Source organism: Zootoca vivipara, chromosome 13, assembly GCF_963506605.1.
Source record: "Zootoca vivipara chromosome 13, rZooViv1.1, whole genome shotgun sequence".
Lineage (NCBI taxonomy): Eukaryota > Metazoa > Chordata > Lepidosauria > Squamata > Lacertidae > Zootoca > Zootoca vivipara.
In genome coordinates this window covers 29,724,505-29,746,564 of record NC_083288.1, presented here as the reverse complement: position 1 = coordinate 29,746,564, position 22,060 = coordinate 29,724,505, and the positions used below count along the sequence as shown (strand labels likewise).

General features: G+C 43.1%; 3 protein-coding genes across 3 annotated transcripts; all 3 read left to right on the top strand.

Moving 5' to 3' along the window:
* The first annotated feature begins 1,770 nt into the window (after positions 1 to 1,770).
* On the top strand, positions 1,771 to 2,700 carry LOC118078472 (olfactory receptor 14A16-like). The gene has a single exon (XM_060281174.1). It carries the CDS (start codon positions 1,771 to 1,773, stop codon positions 2,698 to 2,700), a length of 930 nt encoding a protein of 309 aa, XP_060137157.1.
* Positions 2,701 to 7,571: 4,871 nt separating this feature from the next.
* On the top strand, positions 7,572 to 8,225 carry LOC132592929 (olfactory receptor 14C36-like). Its single transcript, XM_060281173.1, has one exon. It carries the CDS (start codon positions 7,572 to 7,574, stop codon positions 8,223 to 8,225), a length of 654 nt encoding a protein of 217 aa, XP_060137156.1.
* Positions 8,226 to 17,789: 9,564 nt separating this feature from the next.
* Positions 17,790 to 18,743, top strand: LOC118078471 (olfactory receptor 14A16-like). Its single transcript, XM_035102349.2, has one exon. It carries the CDS (start codon positions 17,790 to 17,792, stop codon positions 18,741 to 18,743), a length of 954 nt encoding a protein of 317 aa, XP_034958240.2.
* The last annotated feature ends 3,317 nt before the right edge of the window (positions 18,744 to 22,060 follow it).

Genomic DNA, 22,060 nt, shown 5'->3' with positions numbered 1-22,060 from the left:
GTTTTGAATGCACTATCATTTTGTTCTGTATATTTTTGTGTCTGTTCTGAAACTCAATACAAATATATATTTAAAAAACCCACTTCATTGTTCAGGCCTTTAGGAAAGGCTGAGATGCCCATCTTTCAATTATCAATGTCGTTATGACACCACATGATTAGAGGTGGTTTGTTCTGCTCATCTTTTAAAATTAATATCACAAGCGGTATTGTGAGATTTTAAAAGGCTTTCTTTGAATGGACAAACTTTTCCCTATGTGGCTTGTTGTTGTTGTTTAGTCGTTTAGTCATGTCCGACTCTTCGTGACCCCATGGACCATAGCACGCCAGGCACTTCCACTGCCTCCCGCAGTTTGGTCAAACTCATGTTCGTAGCTTCGAGAACACTGTCCAACCATCTCGTCCTCTGTCGTCCCCTTCTCCTAGTGCCCTCCATCTTTCCCAACATCAAGGTCTTTTCCAAGGATTCTTCTCTTCTCATGAGGTGGCCAAAGTATTGGAGCCTCAGCTTCAGGACCTGTCCTTCCAGTGAGCACTCAGGGCTGATTTCCTTCAGAATGGATAGGTTTGATCTTCTTGCAGTCCATGGGACTCTCAAGAGTCTCCTCCAGCACCATAATTCAAAAGCATCAATTCTTCGTCGATCAGCCTTCTTTATGGTCCAGCTCTCACTTCCATACATCACTACTGGGAAAACCATAGCTTTAACTATACGGACCTTTGTAGGCAAGGTGATGTCTCTGCTTTTTAAGATGCTGTCTAGGTTTGTCATTGCTTTTCTCCCAAGAAGCAGGCGTCTTTTAATTTCGTCTTTTAGCCTATGTGGCTAGCAAGGGTTAAATTCTGCTCAGTTTCTGTGTGCAGGCTTGGTCTCAGGAGGAAATAAGCACGCACAAAGAATGCATTTTAAATCCAGGGTTTTTTTTGTGTGTGCCCCCACTCCAGCAGCTATCCTTGGAATATAGGTTCTCCCCCCCCCCCGCAAGGTAAATGTAACCTAACTGAACACAATTTAGCTTCCATTGTTGATATCAGAACAAAAGAAAAGCTTGCTGACTGGGCTATACACGTGTTCACCCTGTTGTATGCCATCTTGGAAATCATTTAACTGACAGAAATTCAAAGTAAATAAATAGATATATTCGATAAACAGACCATGTGAACTGAAATGCAGTGATCAAGGAGCCCAAGAAAGTAAAATCTCTCACTGCCTCCATTTCTTCCCCTTCTATTTGCCAGGAGGGGATGGGACCAGTGGCCATGATAGCAAGTAGGTCTACAGCCCTCCAAATGGAGTATAAAACATCAATCTACATTGTTCCTTGGATGCTAGTCTTAAATCATAGTCACACTGAGTTCCAAAGGACTTCATCCCATGTATTTGCAGTCCTGGATGTGTTAATTTAAATAGCAGCAGCCAACAACCCACAGGGTTATGCCATATAGAAAACTGATTTAGGAACATAAACAACCCACTCTGGTGCAAGCCCCTTTCATAAGCCAAAGCAGAACTTTGTATCATAATCATTATAGCTGCATCTTAACCCTCAAATATGTACACATCTGATCCACATCTGCTGAGCTGTATGTAGAAGACTCGTGAGAATTAAACCTTCTGGGTATAATTAGAAGTGAGACATCGATAAAGCTCATTGCTATACCTTCCACCCTTCACCACATTCAGTACAGAGAGAAGGATTTCCCGATACAACCGAAAGAGAAGAAAGGGGTGGGTAGCTTTCTTTTCCTGGGCACCAAAGTCTGAGACACAATGATGAACCAGTCAAGAGTAAGTGGATTCCTTCTACATGGATTCCCTGATATTCGGGAGGTGCAGGTATTTCACATCAACCTTTTTATCATAATATATTTGGTGGCCCTCACAGAAAATATCATGATCATCACAGTCATCATCTACAGCCATCAGCTTCATACACCCATGTACTTCTTTCTGGCCAACCTGTCATTGCAAGACATTGGCTCCATATCGGTTACAGTTCCCAAGTCCATTGCAAATTCCTTGATGAAGACCCAAACCATCTCTTATTCTGGATGTGCCTGTCAAGTATTCTTCCTTGTTTTCTTCATGCTGTCTCATTATATCCTCCTTGGTGTTATGGCATATGATCGCTATGTTGCCATCTGCAATCCACTGCATTATGAGACTGTCATGAACAAGAAAGCTTGCATTCAGATGGCAACCAGTGCATGGATTGGGGGACTTTTCTATGCAACAATGTACACAGGAACAACATTCAAAGCTGAGTTCTGTTCTAATGTCATCAATCAGTTTTTCTGTGAAATCCCACAACTGCTGAAGAACTCTTGCCCTGACTCAGATATCACTGTGATTTGGGCTCTGATTTTTGGAGCTTGTTTAGCTTTCACCTACTTTGCTCTTATTGCTTTTTCTTATGTTCAGATCTTCAGAGCAGTCCTGAAAATCCCATCCAGTCATGGGAAGCAAAAAGTCTTCTCTACTTGTTTGCCTCATCTTATTGTTATCTCCCTGTTTTTGGTAAGTGGTGACTTTGTCTATTTCAGACCAACCTCTAGCTCCCCATCAGCATTTGACCTCTTGGTGTCTTCATTCTACTGCATGGTACCACCAGTAATGAATCCAATCATTTATAGCATAAGAAACAAGGAACTCAAAATGGCATTCTGGAAGTTTCTGGCCAATATTTCCCTCAATTCTTAGGCAAAAACCAATCTCCAATTTAGGTATCAGTATCAGTTGCCTAGATGGCTTGCATAAGTTATGTCTAGTCCTATGTTGTTGTTGTTTTTACTCAGAAGTGGATATCACTACATTGAATGGGAATTAGTTTCAGAAATGTATACTTTGGATTGTAGGTTTACATTGCATGTTTACTTCATCTATATAGATTTTTAGTCCAGGGGTGACTATCTGTGGCTTCTCACAACATCCATTCTCCCTATGTCCTAGCCGTACTTGCTGGAGCTGATAGTAACTGGGGTGTTGAGGAATCGTGGAGATTGTTGTGCATAGCACTGCAATTTCCTATTGAAACCTGGAGGATCTCTAACCTATGTAGCACTGATGATTGAACTGAATTCCCTAGTATGAACATGTTAAAACATTCTACCTTAATCTCCACAAAAGCTTCTATTTATTAATATTTGAATTAATTTTTACTTCTTGGCGATATAAGATTATAAATCCATAGTTTTATTCAACTGACCTTACGTATATACCCATTTCTTGCACGTCCCATAGTTTTTCACTTGTTTTTAATCAAGCATTTGTGTCTAGATGCTATAAAGCTGCATATATGACAGGTAAGGTGGCAGATGGCTTTGATGCAGCCACAACTCCCCCTTTGTTATGATTCCACTGCATGTGGCATTAATTCTATATTTAGCCACATTGTTGAAGTAATGTGTGCACTGGAGATAAAAGGGTCATTGTGGAAGAACAAGTGCTTTCTATTGTGCCTCCATCCTAGGAAAAGTGGGATTAAATGTTTTATTCTATATACTTTATAAAGGAATGGGAGCTTGTGACTGGAATAAACCTGCCACAGTCTAAGTATCCTGCATTAATACCCCTAATGTAGATGGGAGGATTTTTTACTGGAATCCTTTAGATCCTCAATTGTGGGGGTCAAATGCAGCCCTTCAGGCCTCTCTACCTGGCTCTTGAGACTGTCCATGGGCCACACATCCTCACCAGCCAAATCCCCTCTCCAGTCCTCTTTCACACATTTTTTAAATGTTTTCCCTGGCTGGAATGTGCCCTTGAGCTCTAATAATGTCTCCTTTTTTTCTGGATGGGGGATACACAGGGGTGTGAGAGTGTGATAGAAACTAGGCTACTTTACAGAGGTAAAATTTGCATTCACTGCTATACCCGATTTTGTCTGGCCCCATCCAGCAGTGGCATGTGGCCCCTGGAGGTTGCCAATGATGTAATGTGGTGCTTGGCTGAAAAATGTTTTCCCCATCCCTGCTTTAGACCTAAGCATCCTCATGTACTGGATGTGACAAATTCCTTTTTCTTCTTCTTCTCATTTTCCATATTGCTCCCAGTCTATCAGCACATAGTTGGGAAGTGGAGTTGCACTGAATATCTTCACCACTTACATCATATGTGCCGGATTGCCCCTCCTGTCAACCACATGTAAATATGAAGGTTGTAGGGAGGAAACCTTCATATCTAGAGCTCCCTCTCAGCCAATGTTTACAAGCGGATATAAGAGAGGAAAGTTAGTTGATATGTGCAGTGTTTGGGGCTGGTCTAGGGACCCCACACCCATATTTACAGAATGCTTGGGTGTTCTGTCTGTATAAGACTCAGGTATAACAAGTGGCATGCCCCTACATGCTGAACCTTCGATAGCAAGGGGAGAATAAGAATAAGCATCTCAGCTGTTTGTTTATTTGCATATTTATATATTGCTATTAATTCAAAATAACAGAGTTGTTCACAAAAATATGCATAAAATCATACAATAAAAACCACAGAGAGATGTTAAAATCTGAAATCAGCTATTATGGAATGATATATCCTTCATTGCCAGCATTAACCTTATGGAGTAGAACAGTTTCCAGCAGAAATTTAAAAGTTGAAACACAATGTGTCAGCTGTATCTTTATTGGCAGTGTCTTCCATTAAAAACTCAGTTTCTTGTTGAAAGGAGCACTCCAGTAATCTTGTGAAGAAAGGTTATAACAATATTTTGTTTTCTTGCTGATCATGCTGTTTGAAACGTGCAGTTTATATTTGACTCTTTTTAATAATGTTTTCTTTTGAAATGTTTACGATAATGTTTACTATGCTATGTTTAGTGGTCATTGTATTTGTAACTGTTCAAAAACAAAAAGTTGTAAGAAAGAAGTCTTGCCTTTTAAATTCAGGGTCATTTCACTGTGCACACCCACCCTAGTACCTACCTATCCTTTGAAAATACGTTCTTTTTCTGCTCCCACTGTGATGTAAATGCAGCTGAACTGAACAAATTTAACTTCCTCTGATCAGAACGAAAGAAAGGTCTGGTGAGTGGGTCCAGGCCAGATGTCAGCGACTGGGCAGAGGAGGAATGGTGGAGACTGCATCCCCAGCCTGACACTTCCAAAGAAGAAGGAGATAGATCGGAATTACAACAGGGGTTTGAGGGCAATTACAGCTCAGAGGCGGATGAGGGGGAAAGTTGGGAAATAATGGGAGAGGAAGAGGAGGGAGAAGAAGAAGCACCATGGGAGAGACAACTGATGGACTCAGTGTCTTTAGAAAGCATTCCAGACTCCCCCCTCCCAGAACACAGCAGGCCTTGAAAGTAGGAGAACAATGAGCTCAAAGGTAAAATGCCCTTTCCAGCACCCGTAGCGATGCCTCATGAGGAAGTGGGAGAGACAAAGGGGGTGGGGTTTCACTCCATTACTCCAAGACCATTACTCCAAGAGACTGCATTTCTAAGCCTCTCTCTGTGAATATTGAATAAAAAACATTGATAAGAACTTTCCTCGTTTTATCCATTCCTGGCAACCTACTGTGGGGGGTTGGATCCTCTGACACCTGACACTACATTGGGAATCATTCAACTGACAGAACTTCGAAGTAAATTAATGTGATCAACAGGTTGTGTGATCTGACATGCAAAAGTGTGAATGGCGCAGCTGAGCTGGTGGAATGCAAGAAAACTTTGTGACACAGGGTGAATTTGAATCTGCCTATCTAAATTTATCTGGAAGTTGTAACTACCAATAGTAAAGGTAGGTAATGATAAAAGACCATTATACAGTTAAGTCCAGTCAAATTCTACTATAAGGCTCATGGTGCTCATCTCCACTTTCAGGTCAAGGGAGCTGGCATTTGTCTGTAGACAGCTTTTCTGGGGCAGCTTTTCATGTGGCCACCACGATTAAACCACGATTAAACACAGAACACCATAATGAGTGCCAGAGTGCACAAAAATGTATTTTACCTTCCTGCCACAGTTGTATCTTTTTATCTATTTGTGCTGGTATGCTTTCAAACTGCTAGGTTGACACAAGCTGTGACAAAGCACTGGGAGGTCACCCCGTCCCATGGATTCAAGCTGCCAACCTGACAATCGGCAAGCCCAAAAGACTCGGTGGTTTAGACCACAGTGCCACCCGCGTCCCTACTATCAATGATTGGTTTCAGGTAGTTCCCAGGGCTGGCCCAAGACATTTTGCTGTCTGGGGTGAGCATAAAACTGTGGGTCCCACTACCATGCAACCAAATGAGGACACTGAAGAAACACGAGGTGATAAATGACTAAGCAAGTCTTGGTCTCTGAGAAAAGATTATCACAGGACTGATTCTTAAAAAGAGTTGATGAACTGTGATGTAGAAAGTGTAGAAAAGAAGAGACAAAGTATACACATTCTCAGAGGCAGAGGGTTTAGATTCCCAATGCGCCTTGCTATTCTGGCTGGTAGAAGAAGCCATAATATGCTTTCATTTGGTTCCAACATCCCAGCCCTCGACATGCTGATACAAAGCTTGCTCTCTACTTTAATTAAAAGCACATCCTACAGTCTTTGCATGCCTTTCTTTATGCCTTTTCATGGAAAGATATACATAAAGAGAATAACTAAACCAACAATAATTACAGAGCTAAATGGAAGAAGACTTTTGAATTGAGGCTGGTTGCTTTTATGGGCTGTTTGGAGGCCTGATTTGGAGGGTTAGATTGTGAATGCAGCTGTGGGATCTGCTGAATCAGTAGTAATCCAAGGAAAATTTGATTGATTACTTCTGTGTAATGAGATTTTTATTAATGTTTTTCATAATTCCAAAAAATGGTTACAAAAACTGCAAATTGAACAAGTAGAAATTGGAATCCTCTCTTAGACGTCATTCTGTGCTATATTAAAAAGATGGACACAGCTTTAATGCAGCAAGTAGGTCTACAACCCTCACAATGGAGCATAAAACATCAATCTACATTGTTCCTTGGATGCTAGCCTTCAATCATATACAACATGGAAGTGTTGTGGGATTCAGCTGCTAATATTGATCTGTTAATACTTACTTTGATTTAGAACTTCATGGCAGGGGTTAGGCAACAAAGAAACCGAATTTCATGAGTAGAAGAAGGGGATTTTACAGCATAACCCTATACATGTCTTCTTAGAATTGAGTCACATTGAGTTCCAAAGGACTTCATCCCATGTATTTTTGTATAGGACTGCAGTCCTAGATGTGTTAATGTAAATAGCAGCAGCCAACAACCCACAGGGTTATGCCATATAGAAAACTGATTTAGGAACATAAACAACCCACTCTCGTGCAAGCCCCTTTCATAAGCCAAAGCAGAACTTTGTATCATAGTCATTATAGCTGCATTTCAACCCTCAAATATGTACACATCTGCTCCACATCTGCTGAGCTGTATGTAGAAGACTCATGAGAATTAAACCTTCTGGGTATAATTAGAAGTGAGACATCGATAAAGCCGATTGCTATACATTCCCACCCTTCACCACATTCAGTACAGAGAGAAGGATTTCCCGATACAACTGAAAGAGAAGAAAGGGGTGGGTAGCTTTCTTTTCCTAGGCATCAAAGTCTGAGACACAATGATGAACCAGTCAAGAGTAAGTGGATTCCTACTACATGGCTTTCCTGATATTCGGGAGGTGCAGGTATTTCACATCAACCTTTTTATCATAATATATTTGGTGGCCCTCACAGAAAATATCATGATCATCACAGTCATCTTCTACAGCCATCAGCTTCATACACCCATGTACTTCTTTCTGGCCAACCTGTCATTGCAAGACATTGGCTCCATATCGGTTACAGTTCCCAAGTCCATTGCAAATTCCTTGATGAAGACCCAAACCATCTCTTACTCTGGATGTGCCTGTCAAGTATTCTTCCTTGTTTTCTTCATATTGTCTCATTATATCCTCCTTGGTGTTATGGCATATGATCGCTATGTTGCCATCTGCAATCCACTGCATTATGAGACTGTCATGAACAAGAAAGCCTGCATTCAGATGGCAACCAGTGCATGGATTGGGGGACTTTTCTATGCAACAATGTACACTGGAACAACATTCAAAATTGAGTTCTGTTCTAATGTTATCAATCAGTTTTTCTGTGAAATCCCACAACTGCTGAAGAACTCTTGCCCTGACTCAGATATTACTGTGATTTGGGTTCTAACTTTTGGAGCTTGTTTAGGCTTCATCTACTTTGCTCTAATTGCCTTTTCTTATTACAGGTAGGTAGCCGTGTTGGTCTGAGTCGAAGCAAAATAAGAAAATTCCTTCAGTAGCACCTTAAAGACCAACTAAGTTTATATTTTGGTATGAGCTTTCGTGTGCATGCACACTTCTTCAGATACACTAGAAACAGAAGTGTCAGACCCTATATATATACAGAGGGTGGTGGGTGGGAATGGGAGATGGGCTGATGGGAGTGGTAAACCTGTAGATGGGTGTTAATGGCTGCTGATGGCTGCAATTAGTCCTGGGCTGAGGTGCTAAAGAAAGCTTGATCATGCATAATGAGATAAGAATCCGATATCTCTATTCATCCCAGGTGCTTCCATGGTTTTAAGCTTGGTAATGATTTCCAATTCAGCAACTTCCCTTTCCAGTCTGTTCCTGAAATTTCTCTGTAATAAAACAGCTGCTTTGAGATCTTGTATAGAATGTCCTGGGAGATTGAAGTGTTCTCCTACTGGTTTTTCAGTCTTATGGTTCCTGATGTCAGATTTATGTCCATTTATCCTTTGGCGTAGGGTTTGGCCTGTTTGTCCAATGTAGAGAGCTGAAGGGCACCGTTGGCATTTGATGGCATACACAATGTTAGAAGATGAGCAATTAAATAGTCCTGAGATGGTATGTTGGATGTTGTTGGGGCCAGTAATGATGTTGTCCGGGTGTATGTGGCAGCAAAGTTGGCATCTGGGTTTATTGCAGGCTCTGGTACCAGTGTCCATGTTAAGTCTGGTGGTTGTATTATTGTGGGTGAGGAGTTGTTTAAGATTGGGTGGCTGTCTGTAGGCAATGAAAGGTCTTCCTCCCAGAGCTTGAGAAAGGGAGCTGTCATTGTCCAGGAGAGGCTGTAGATCTCTGATGATGCGTTGTACTGTTTTAACTTGGGAGCTGTATGTGATGACTAGTGGTGTTCTGTTATTTTCTTTTTTGGGTCTGTCTTGCAGCAGGTTCTCCCTAGGTATCAGTCTGGCTCTGTTGATCTGTTGTTTAACTTCATCAGGTGGATATTTTAGTTCTAAAAAGGTTTGCTGTAGATCTCTTAGGTGAGATTCTCTGTCTGTAGAGTTGGAACAGATACGGTTGTAACGTAGGGCCTGGCTGTATACGATGGATTGTTTGGTATGTTTGGGATGGTAGCTAGAAGCATGTAGATATGTTTGTCGGTCAGTTGGTTTTCTGTATAAGGTGGTGTCTATACGTCCATCCTGTATTTTTATAGTAATGTCCAAAAAATGTATTTCTTGCATAGATTGGTTCATTGTTAGGTTGATGGTGGGGTGAAAGTCATTGAATGTCTGGTGGAAGGTTTCCAGGGTCTGTTGTCCATGTGTCCAAATAATAAAGATATCGTCAATGTATCGTAGGTACAAGAGAGGTTTGAGTGGGTAGGAGTCTAGGAAACGATGTTCTAAGTCTGCCATGAAGATGTTGGCATACTGTGGGGCCATGCGGGTGCCCATGGCTGTGCCGCTGATCTGGAGGAACAGGTCATCACCAAATTTGAAGTGGTTGTGGGTAAGGACAAAGTGGCAGAGTTTGGTAGCAAAGTCCGCTGTGGTTTTATCTGAAATGGTGTTCCTTATGGCTTGTAAACCATCATTGTGTGGGATGTTGGTGTATAGAGATTCCACATCCATAGTGGCTAGTATAGTATTGTTAGGAAGATTGTTCAAAGATTGTATTTTCCTCAGAAAATCTGTGGTGTCACGTACGTAGCTGGGAGCACTGATAGCATATGGTTTCAGAACAGAGTCCATATAGCCGGAAACACCCACTGTAATGGTGCCAATACCTGAGATGATGGGGCGTCCTGGATTTCCTGGTTTGTGTATTTTAGGTAGAAGGTAGAAAGTTCCTGGTCGAGGTTCCGCTGGTGTGTTTGTGAGGATCTGTTCTTGGATGTGTAGGGGTAGCTCCTTGACAATCTTGTTCAGTTCTTTTTTGTATGCTTGTGTGGGGTCTGAGTCCAATTTCATGTAAAAGGCAGTATTGGAAAGTTGTCTGTGGGCCTCTTGGATGTAATCAGTTTTGTTCATGATGACGACAGCTCCACCCTTGTCTGCCTCTTTAATTATAATGTCTGGGTTGTTCCTGAGATTTTCTATGGCTCTCCTTTCAGCATGGTTTAGATTTTGTTGTAAGTGATGGTGTTTTCTGGTCACATCCGTTTGGATTCTGTGGCGGAAGCAGTCGATGTACAGATCTAGTGTGGTATTGCGTCCATCAGGAGGGGTCCACGTGGAGTCCCTTTTTGTGTAACATCTTTTCGGTGGTGGTTGGTGGTCGATGTTCTGTTCATTAATGCGTTTGGAGGGTGATGGTTGTTCCCCAGTAAGTTGAGAGGTGTTGTGTTGTGGGGATGTAGTTTGTTCTACTTTGTCTTGTTCTTGTTTGTGATGAAAATACTCCTTCAGGCGTAAACGGCGGAAAAATGCTTCCAGGTCCCCGCAGAACTGAATCATGTGTGGGGATTTAGCAGGGCAGAATGATAGACCCCGTGAGAGGACGGATTCCTCAGCTGGGCTGAGTGTTTGCTGTGAGAGATTGACAATGTTGTTGATCTTGTTTTGATCTTGATCAATGTTGTTGATCTTTGTTTTGATTAGTGGCTTGTAGGTTGGAAAGGTTGCAGAGTTTTTTATTTTTCCGGTTCTTCAGTAACTCCAGTTGAGAGTGGTAAATGGTTTGTTTTTCCTTGTGGAACTCCTGCCAGGCTGGGTGATTCCTGATAGAGTTGTCCAGTGCAGAGAGTTCCAGATCTTGTTCAGATCTTCAGATCTGATATGTTCAGATCTTCAGAGCAGTCCTGAAAATCCCATCCAGTCATGGGAAGCAAAAAGTCTTCTCAACCTGTTTGCCTCATCTTATTGTTATTTCCCTGTTTTTCGTAAGTGGTAACTTTGTCTATTTCAGACCAACCTCCAGCTCCCCGTCAGCATTTGACCTTGCGGTTTCTTCATTCTACTGCATGGTACCACCAGTAATGAACCCGATCATCTATAGCATAAGAAACAAGGAACTCAAAATGGCATTCTGGAAGTTTCTGGCCAATATTTTCCTCTATTCTTAGGCAAAAACCAATCTCCAATTGAGGTATCAGTTTCAGTTGCCTAGATAGCTTGCCTAAGTTATGTCTAGTCCTAGGTTGTTGTTGTTCTTACTCAGAAGTGGATATCACTGCATTGAATGGGAATTAGTTTCAGAAATGTGTACCTTTGATTGTAGGTTTACATTGCATGTTTACTTCATCTATATAGATCTTTAGTCCAGGTGTGAATATCTGTGGCTTCCCACAACATCCATTCTCCCTATGACCTAGCCGTACATGCTGGAGCTGATAGTAATTGTGGTGTTGAAGAATCATGGGGATTGTTGTGTATAGCACTGCAATTTCCTATTGAAACCTAGAGGACCTAAAACCTATGAACACTGATGATTGAACTGAATTCCCTAGTACGAACATATGAAAACCTAATACCTTAATCTCCACAAAAGCATCTATTTATTAATATTTGAATTAATTTTTACTTCTTGGAGACATAAGCTTATAAAAACATAGTTTTATTCAACTGACCTTACCTATATACCTATTTCTTGCAGGTACCATAGATTTTCACTTATTTTTTATCATTCATTTGTGTCTAGATGCTATAAACCTGCATATATGACAGATATGCATATAATTCTATATTTAGCAGAAGTGGGAGTGGAGCCACATAGTTGGAAGAATGTGTACATTGGAGAGAAAGGGGTCATTGTGGAAGAATAAGTGCTTTCTATTGTGCCTCCATCCTAGGAAAAGTGGGATTAAATGTTTTTTCTATATACTTTATAAAGGAATGGGAGCTTGTGACTGGAATAAACCAGCCACAGTCTAAGTATCCTGCATTATTACCCCCAATGTAGATGGGATGATTTTTTACTGGAATCCTTTAGATCCTCAATTCTGGGGGTCAAATGCAACCCTTCAGGCCTCTCTACCTGGGCCACACATCCTTACCAAGCAAATCCCATCTCCAGCCCTCTTTCACACATTCTTTGAGTGTTTTCCCTGGCTGGAGCATGCCCTTGAGCTCTGTCTCCTTTTTTTGTCTGGATGGGGATGCAGAGGTGTGAGAGTGTGTGTAGAAACTAGGCTACTTTACAGAGGTAAAATTTGCATTCACTGCTATCCCCAGTGTTGTCTGGCCCCATCCAGCAGCATAGCTGCCAAGTTATCCCTTTTTTAAAGGGAAATTACTTTATGCTGAATAGGCTTCCTCGCGAGAAAAGGGAAAACTTGGCAGCTATGTCCAGCAGTGGCATGTGGTCCCTGAAGGTTGCCAATGATGTAATGTGGTGCTTGGCTGAAAAATGTTTTCCCAACCCTGCTTTAGACCTAAGCATCCTCATGTACGGTACTGGATGTGACATGTTCCTTTTCTCCCCTTCATTTGCCATATTGCTCCCAGTCTATCAGCACATAGTTGGGAAGTAGAGTTACACTGAAAATCTTCACCTTCATATCTACAGCTCCCTCTCAGCCAATGTTTACAAGTGGATATAAGAGGGGGGGAGTTAGTTCCTATGTGCAATGTTTGGGGCTGGCCTAGGTGGGACCCCATATCCATATTTAAGATAAGATAATCTTTATTGTCATTGCCCCCCTGTGGGAGCAACGAAATTGCTCGGTTGCTCCATCCACTCATATAAGGCACTCCACATAAATTTAAAATAACTACAATACATTAATTAAACAATACAATATGAAATGGCAAGTAAAAATAAGATGACTTCAAAGTCTAGACTTTCCATTAAAGGCGAAATTGCCCTAGGGAAGAAATTGTTCTTGAGACGGCTTGTTCTCGCCTTCATTATTCTGTATCTCTGTTCCGATGGAAGGAGCTCAAAGAAGCGGTGACCAGGATGCGATGGATCTCTTGATATGTCTAGAGCTCAAAGAAGCGGTGACCAGGATGCGATGGGTCTCTTGATATGTCTAGAGCTCAAAGAAGCGGTGACCAGGATGCGATGGATCTCTTGATATGTCTAGTGATTTCTTGTGGCACCTGGTAATATAGATTTGTTCTAAGGTGGAGAGTGAGCAGCCAATAATGCTCTGCGCTGTTTGAATAATTCTGCACAACCCTATCCTATCCTGGGAAGTACAGCTCCCGTACCACATGCATAACCCATAAGTGAGCGCACTCTCAATGGCACAGTGATAGAAGGCAAGCAGCAGCTTTTGCGGAAGATGGTTTTTCCTTAGAATTCTCAAGAAGTGCAGTCTCTGCTGCACCTTCTTCACAATCCCCCTTGTGTTGACACCCCAAGACAGATCCTCCTGTAACTCGATGCCCAGGAATCTGAACGTTGTTACCCTCTCCATGCAGATTCCGTCAATCAAAAGTGGCTGGACATTGTTCTTCTGTCTCCTGAAGTCCACCACAAGCTCCTTTGTTTTCTTTGTATTTATGAGCAAGTTATTAACTCTGCACCACTCTGTCAGCCGCTCCACCTCATCTCTATAGTCCGTTTCACCCTCCTTATCAGAGATGAGCCCGATCATGGTTGTGTCATCTGAAAATTTGACAACTCTGTTACTAGGGTAAGCAGCCACACAATCATACATGTAGAGAGTATAAAGGAGCAGACTACACATCCCTGTGGTGTTCCTGTGTTAGTCCCAAGCATATTAGAGGTGTAAGGGCCCAACCGAACCCTCTGGGGGCAATCTGACAGAAAGTCCAATATCCACCCACAAAGTGATGGTGGGAGCCCCAGATCTCCCAGTTTAGACATCAGGCGTCGCAGTAGAATGGTATTAAATGCTGAGCTGAAGTCTACAAAAAAGCAGTCTGGCATAGTTCCCCCACTGCTCCAAATGTGCAAGAACAGAATGTAGGGCAATCACCACAGCACAGAATGCTTGAGTGTTCTGTCTGTATAAGACTCGAATATAACAAGTGGCATGCCCCACATGCTGAACTTTTGATAGCAAGGGGAGAATAAGAATAAGCATTTCAGCTGTTTATTTATTTGCATATTTATATATTGCTATTCATTCAAAATAACAGAGTGGGCACTTTTCTGGGCTGTTTGGAGGCTTGATTTGGAGAGTTAGATTATGAATGCAGCTCATAGCTGCCAAGTTATCCCTTTTTTTAAGGGATTTTCCCTCATGCTGAATAGGCTTCCTCGTGAGAAAAGGGAAAACTTGGCAGCTATGATGCAGCTGTGTGCTCTGCTAGAGAGGAGGAGGTCTATGGGAGAGGAGGAGTTCTATTTAGCTGCTTATAGTTTCTGGGAACTCATGAACAGGACTTGCAAACACACACACACACACACACAGAGAGAGAGAGAGAGAGAGAGAGAGAGAGAGAGAGAGTTCACATAGCCACACTGAAAAGGTGCAACATTGGGAATCTTTCCAAATGAAAGATCCCTTGCTAATGAAAGTCAGGCCAATCCCAGAAAATCCAGGAGCCCACTCTTGATCTCACCAAAAAACCTCAAAGGAGGTAGACCTCCCTTAATAGGTGGATGAATCCCGATGCTGACTGGTCCTTACCACATAGTGAATGGACGAGACCCCAACGAGACCTGGAGCCTATCTGGAATTAGATGGCCTCTAGTAGGCCTGGTTCATTTGAGGGCCTTATCCAGCTCAAAAAGCGCTTTATATCATTAAATATAAAGCAAGTTGTGGTAGGGCCGGTAAGAAATCTAATAAGGGTTTGGCTGGGGCCTAGGCCACAGCTCTTGCTGAGTAATAGGGGTGTGGTTATTTAAATGCATGTAATGGGATTGGTGGAGGGGGCCCCCATTTAAACTCAGTTCCTCCATTTTCTTATCACTCTTGCCTTGGCGTTTGAATCTCCCTCCCACCTGCCGCTTTCTTTTACAGGTTTTAGCCTGACATTGCTTTGCCTTTCAAGGGGTCGCCTGTATTCAGGGGCCCAGTAGGAATTTTCCCAATTGGCTGTGTTATGTACTGAGCTGAATCCTAGAACAATAGGATTCAGAATCAGCGGGAGCTACCCAATCCAACTCCAGGTGGAAGTGAATCCGCAACCTGATTGGCCTGCTGGAGCAGCCAATCAGGCGGCTGGCAGAAGTGAATCTGCTACCTGATTGGCCTGTAGGAGCAGCCAATCAGGCTGCAGGCAGAAGTCAATCCACAATATAATTGGCCCACAGGTGTAGCCCTGAAGTAGCCAATCACGCAAGGCCCATTGTGTAAATAATGTATATAAGCAGATGGTTTGGGGAAAAGAGCCATTCTTCTTCTCCTCTTCTCCTTGATGACTATGAGCTGAATAAAGAGCATGAAATTCACTCTCGACTCCGAGTACATTTCACTGGCGACGAAGGTGGGATCCTGCTGAGCTGACCGCCACCACGCACTGCACCGCAGCACCGCCACCTGCTGCACCGCTGCATCACACCGTGCATCCAGGCTTCAGCTCCAGGACCCAAGGAACCCAGAATGGCAACCGACAGCAGCTTCTCGCCATTCAAACCAGCATCAGGAGACTGGGAAGGGTACGCCGCCCGTTTCAACTTCCTCCTGCAAGCGAAAGAAGTCACCAACGATGCCATGAAGAGGGCGACATCCTTCAGCGTCTGTGGAGAGGAGACGTTTGAAATCGCCCGGGCTCTCCTTGCACCTAGAGATGTCGCTACCGTCTCTTACAAAACAATAATGGAACGGCTGAAGGAGCACTTCTCACCACAGCCCTCGGTGGTAGCTTGCCGAAATGCCTTCTACGCAAAGCGGCAAGCCCCGGGGGAAACCATAACTGGGTTTGTGACCTCCCTCCGCCAAGCCGCCCGGTTATGCAACTTCTCAGAGTTGGAGAACATGCTTCGTGACCGCCTCGTCGGTGGCCTGAGGGACGAGATGTTGCAACGACGCCTCTACGCCAAAAAAGACCTCACGTTCCAGATTGCTCTGGAGGAAGCCCTGGCAACCGAAGCCGCCGAGAGGTCAACGCAAGAGGCACGACCGGCCCCGCCATCCCAACCGAGGGTCTACCACGAAGACCTGACCGACGAATCCGAATCTGACAGGGAGGAAGTACACCGAGTACAGCGGCGCACTCAAGCAGCACACACACCACAGCAGCCTCGACGAGAAGGAGGGAACTGTGCAAGCTGCGGGGAGAACCACGAGAGGAGGACCTGTCGTTTCCGCAACGCAGAGTGCAGGCAGTGCAGAAAATTGGGACACATCGCCCGGGTGTGTCGAGTACATTTCAGGCTGATTGGCTTTGCCTCTTGGTTTTCGCCCACTGCTTAGCAAATTGTTACAACTTGTTAGGTTGGCGGTTAGGCTTTTGATTACTGAATTGGTTGGAAGAGGGGTGTGGCATCCAGATGCCTACCCCCACACACACCTTTTGTTGCTCCACATAGAAGTATTCCGTTAAAGGAATCCCGGGGCTTACGCTCTCATCCTTACATCCCCACCATAGGCGGGGCTGGAGGGGCCAATTATAAGAGTACGAGCCTTGGGGAACATTCTTGGAAAAAGAGAGGAGAGAATGTCTGGCCTCAGCTACCTCCTCTCCCAGGGGTGTTCACTTGACTTCCCTTTACCCTTGGGGAAGTCGGAGCTGGTACTGTCCAAGTGGACAGTGGTGAGTCCTGTCCCAAGTGGACAGATGAAGTGAGTCCTGCCCCAAGGGGGCAGATGATGTGAGTCCTGCCCCAAGAGGGCAGATGAGTTGAGTCCTGTCCAAAGTGGACAGATGGGATTGGTCCTTCTTAAGGAGGGACGAATGGTTAACCAAAAGCCTAAGCCAACACTCGGATTAAAAAATGTATTTAAATAAAGTTGTGGCCAAAATTAATGCCAAAAACCAAACCTAAATTATTGTGTCTGTTGTGAGTTATTTAAGGGTGATTTCTGGTAAGCCTTGACACACAAATACATTCAGAGGCCTGTCAGATATAAAGCCTGCTGGGTCAAGTAAGCAATAAATACCATCCTAAGGCTCAACAATATACATGAATGAATGGGCCCAGTTTAGTCAGTTGACCAGGAGGGTTGATTCTTAAGTCACACTAGGACCACAGTGCCACAGGCTAGGCGAATCCAGGTCCGTCACCATGCCCAAAATACAGACTGGTCCTTGACCTTGTCTCCCCCCCCCCCCCAACTAGGAATACCACCCACAAACCACAAACCCTACCAAAGACCTTTCCTACTCCTCAGCTCCCTCCAAAGGGTGGGGGTGTCAACATTCAATCATATAAACAGAGTCATCTTCAAAACAATGCTTCCAAGTTCAATAATAGCCATTGAATCAGTCATTATAAGCATATGACTCCCAAAAGGTGTCTGACTTAGTGCTGCTGAGCTGCACTTAACTCCTGAGAACTGAACCTTCTGGGTGCAATTAAAATGAGATATCAATAAAGTTCATTAGTACAGTTTTTATCTCCATCACCACTGCCAGAAAGGGAGAGATATTTTGTCCAAAGAGCACCACTCAATTTCACAAATAGATACAATCAAATGAAAAAGGAAGTCGCCTGGCATCTTTCTTTTCACAGGTACCAAATAGAACTCTGAACAATACAATGTTGAACCAGTCAAGAGTGAATGGATTCCTTCTGCTCGGATTCTCTGAAATTCAGGAGCTGCAGATATTCCACATTATTTTTTTTGTCACAATGTATTTGGTGGCCTTGATAGAAAACCTTCTCATCATCACAGTCATCATCTATAGCCACCAGCTTCATACACCCATGTACTTCTTTCTGGCCAACCTGTCATTGCAAGATTTTGGTTCCATATCGGTTACAGTTCCCAAGTCCATTGCAAATTCCTTGATGAAGACCCAAGCTATCTCTTACTCTGGATGTGTCTGTCAAGTTTTCTTCCTAGTTTTCTTCCTGATCTCCCACTACCTCCTCCTTGGTGTTATGGCATATGATCGCTATGTTGCCATCTGCAATCCACTGCATTATGAGACTGTCATGAACAAGAAAGCCTGCATTCAGATGGCAACCAGTGTCTGGATCGGTGGACTTTTCTATTCAGCAATGCACACTGGAACTACATTCACTGTGGAGTTCTGTTCTAATGTCATCAATCAATTCTTCTGTGAAATCCCACAACTACTAAAGATTTCTTGCTTTGACTCATATATCAACGAAGTCCGGGTTCTGATTCTGGGGTCTTGTTTTGGCTTTGTTTACTTTTTTCTAATTGTTTTTTCTTATGTTCAGATCTTTAGAACTGTTCTGAGAATCCCATCCAGTCAAGGGAAGCAAAAAGTCTTTTCAACTTGCTTGCCTCATTTTTTTGTTATCTCCCTGTTTATGGTAAGTGGCATGTTTGTCTACCTAAAACCAACATCTGGATCCCCATCAGCATTTGACCTCTTGGTTTCTATGTTCTACTGCATGGTGCCACCAGTAATGAACCCGGTCATCTATAGTATAAGAAACAGGGAGCTCAAAATGGCATTCTGGAAGCTGCTTGTCAATATTTCCCCCCAGTTCTTAGGGAAAATCCACTCTTCATTTTAGGAAACAGTTTCAGTTGCCTAAATGGTTTGCATAAGATTTGTTTGCCGTATATTTGTTTTCTCAGAAACAGGTATCATTGGATTGAATGGAATTAATCCCAGGAAAGTGTACATTGGATTGTAGCCTTATATTGCATGCTGAATTCATTTATGTATATCAGGCATTATACCAGCAGTGACTAATCTGTAGCTCTGCAGATGTTGTTGAAGTACCACCGCTGCCTCTATAGCTACACCGGGATACTATTTCTGGTTTTGCGGAGTTCGTAAACAGAATCGTTTGTAAACAGGGCTGTTCTTAAACCTAGGCACAGTGGCAGATTATTGTGGATAGGACTGCAATTTCCATTTGAAATCAAGACAACCTAAAACTGATTTAACACAAATGCTAGTATTGAATGACAAATAATAACATATTTTCATTTTTCTCTTTCATTATTATTTGAATTAATTATAATCCCTTGGAAATGCAAATTGATAGTTAAAATGTAATCTATTTCAGGTTACCTGTACGCTTGTACACCTTTACTGTAGGTGCTGTGAATTTTGGCTTATTCACTTGTTTTTAATTCACAATTTGTGAGTACCTTTATATAGATGCTATTTTCCCCTCCTCACAAAACCATATACATATAGAAAGCAGGATGCAGAATGGTCCTTATGTAGCCATTACTCCTGCTTTCCAATGACCCCACATCCCACCACTGGTCTTCCCGTGCAGTTTATATTTAGCAGAATTGGCAGTAAAGCCATAGGTGGAGACTGGATAAGCAAATGGTCATTGGGGAAGAACAGGTGCACAATAATCAAACATGGTTTCTATTGTGCCTTCATCCTTGGAAAAGTGGGATTAAATGTTTTATAGGGGAGCATGACTAGAATAAGCTTACCACAGTCTAACTAAACAGAAGCTGGTAAAATGTGGGCTAGACAATGCTACCATTCAGTGGATTTGTAACTGGCTGGCTGACCAGATCAAAATGGTGCTCATCAATGGTTCCTTCTCATCCTGGAGAGACTAGTGGGGTGCCACGGGGTTCTCTCTTGGGCCCAGTCTTATTCAACATCTTTATCAATGACTTGGATGATGGGCTTGAGGGCATCCTGAGCAAGTTTGCAGATGACACCAAATTGGGAGGGGTGGCTAATACCCCAGAGGACAGAATCACACTTCAAAATGACCTTAACAGATTGACAACTGGGCCAAAGCAAACAAGATGAATTTTAACAAGGAGAAATGTAAAGTACTACACTTGGGCAAAAAAAAATGAAAGGCACAAATACAGGATGGGTGACACCTGGCTTGACAGTAGTACATGTGAAAAGGATCTAGGAGTCCTGGTAGACCACAAACTTGACATGAGTCAACAGTGTGATGCAGCAGCTAAAAAAGCCAATGCAATTCTGGGCTGCATCAATAGATCAAGGGAAGTAATAGGACCACTGTATTCTGCTCTGGTCAGACCTCACCTGGAATACTGTGTCCAGTTCTGGGCACCACAGTTCAAGACGGATATTGACAAGCTGGAACGTGTCCAGAGGAGGGCAACCAAAATGGCCAAAGGCCTGGAAACGATGCCTTCTGAGGAACGGCTTAAGGAGCTGGGTATGTTTAGCCTGGAGAAGAGAGGGTTAAGGGGTGATATGATAGCCATGCTCAAATATATAAAAGGATGTCATATAGAAGAGGGTGAAGGGTTGTTTTCTGCTGCTCCAGAGAAGCGGACACGGAGCAATGGATTCAAGCTACAAGAAAGAAGATTCCACCTAAACATTAGGAAGAACTTCCTGACAGTAAGAGCTGTTCGACAGTGGAATTTGCTGCCAAGGAGTGTGGTGGAGTCTCCTTCTTTGGAGGTTTTTAAGCGGAGGCTTGACAGCCATCTGTCAGGAATGCTTTGATGGCATTTCCTGCTTGGCAGGGGGTTGGACTGGATGGCCCTTGTGGTCTCTTCCAACTCTATGATTCTATTATTCTAAACTGAGAGATATAACAGTACAACACACATTAATACCCCAAATGAAGATGAGAGGATTTTATACGGATATCCTTTAGATACTCAGTTGTGGAGGCCAATGCCTCTTTACTTGGCTCTTGAAACTCTCTGCACATCCTCACCAACCAAACTCCCTCCCCAACCCTGACTCACACATTCTTTGAATGCTTTCACTGGCTGGAATGAGTCCTTGAGATCTGATAATGCCCCTTTTTTGTAGCTGGAGCTTACAGAGGGTTGTGTGAGAGTGTAGAAACTTGACGAGGGGCTACCAAACTAAGGCCTGGGGGCCGGATGTGGCCCAATCACCTTCTAAATCCGGCCCGCGGACGGTTTGGGAATCAGCATGTTTTTACATGAGTAGAATGTGTTCTTTTATTTAAAATGCATCTCTGGGTTATTTGTGGGGCCTGCATTGTTTTTTTACATGAGTAGAATGTGTCCTTTTATTTAAAATGCATCTCTGGGTTATTTGTAGGGCATATGAATTCATTCATATATATTTTTCAAAATATAGTCCGGCCCCCCACAAGGTCTGAGGGACAGTGGACCGGCCCCCTGCTGAAAAAGTTCGCTGACTCCTGAACTAGACTATTATGCAGAGGTAAAATTCACAGTCATTGCTACTCCCAATTTTGCTGTTTTCCCCTCTAGACATGGTACATGGCCCCTGAAGGTTTCCAGTGATGTAATATGGTGCTTGGCTGAAAACTCCACCCCTGCTTTAGACCTAAGCATTATTGTGGCTTTAATATTGCACATTTGGAAGCAATAGAATGTTTAAAAGTGGGACATTTGGAAACTACTTTAAAGCAGATTATCTTAATCAGCCTCTGATTTAAAAGAAACACACACAAACAAATCATTTCTTATGGCTTGTGTTTTAGTTCACCAAAGTTAAAATTTCAAAGATTCTGTTTTCACACCTTTCCATGCTTCTACATCAGGACCTATGCGTAGGTAAGTCAAGTAAACACCCCAAGGGAGTGGAGGTACTGTTCACAGGCACTCTCCCCTCAACCCAGGAATGTTCCCCAAGGCTCGGCTCTGTAATGGCCCATCGTCCCTGAGCCCCAGGATTCCTTTAATGGAATACTTCTATGAGGAGCAAAATAGGGGGGTAGGCAATTTAATGCCATACCCCTCCTACAACCAATTTATTAACCAAAGCCTAACGGCCAACCTAACAAGTTGTGACGATTTTCTAAGCAGTAGGCAAAAACCAAATGGCAACAGCCAATCAGCCAAGTGGCAAAATTCCTACTGGGCCCCTGAATACAGGCGACCCCTGAAAAGGCAAAGCAATGTCAGGCTAAAGCCT

Coding starts and splice junctions, on each gene's coding strand:
- LOC118078472 (XM_060281174.1), top strand. CDS start 1,771: ATGATGAACCAGTCAAGAGTAAGTGGATTCCTTCTACATGGATTCCCT.
- LOC132592929 (XM_060281173.1), top strand. CDS start 7,572: ATGATGAACCAGTCAAGAGTAAGTGGATTCCTACTACATGGCTTTCCT.
- LOC118078471 (XM_035102349.2), top strand. CDS start 17,790: ATGTTGAACCAGTCAAGAGTGAATGGATTCCTTCTGCTCGGATTCTCT.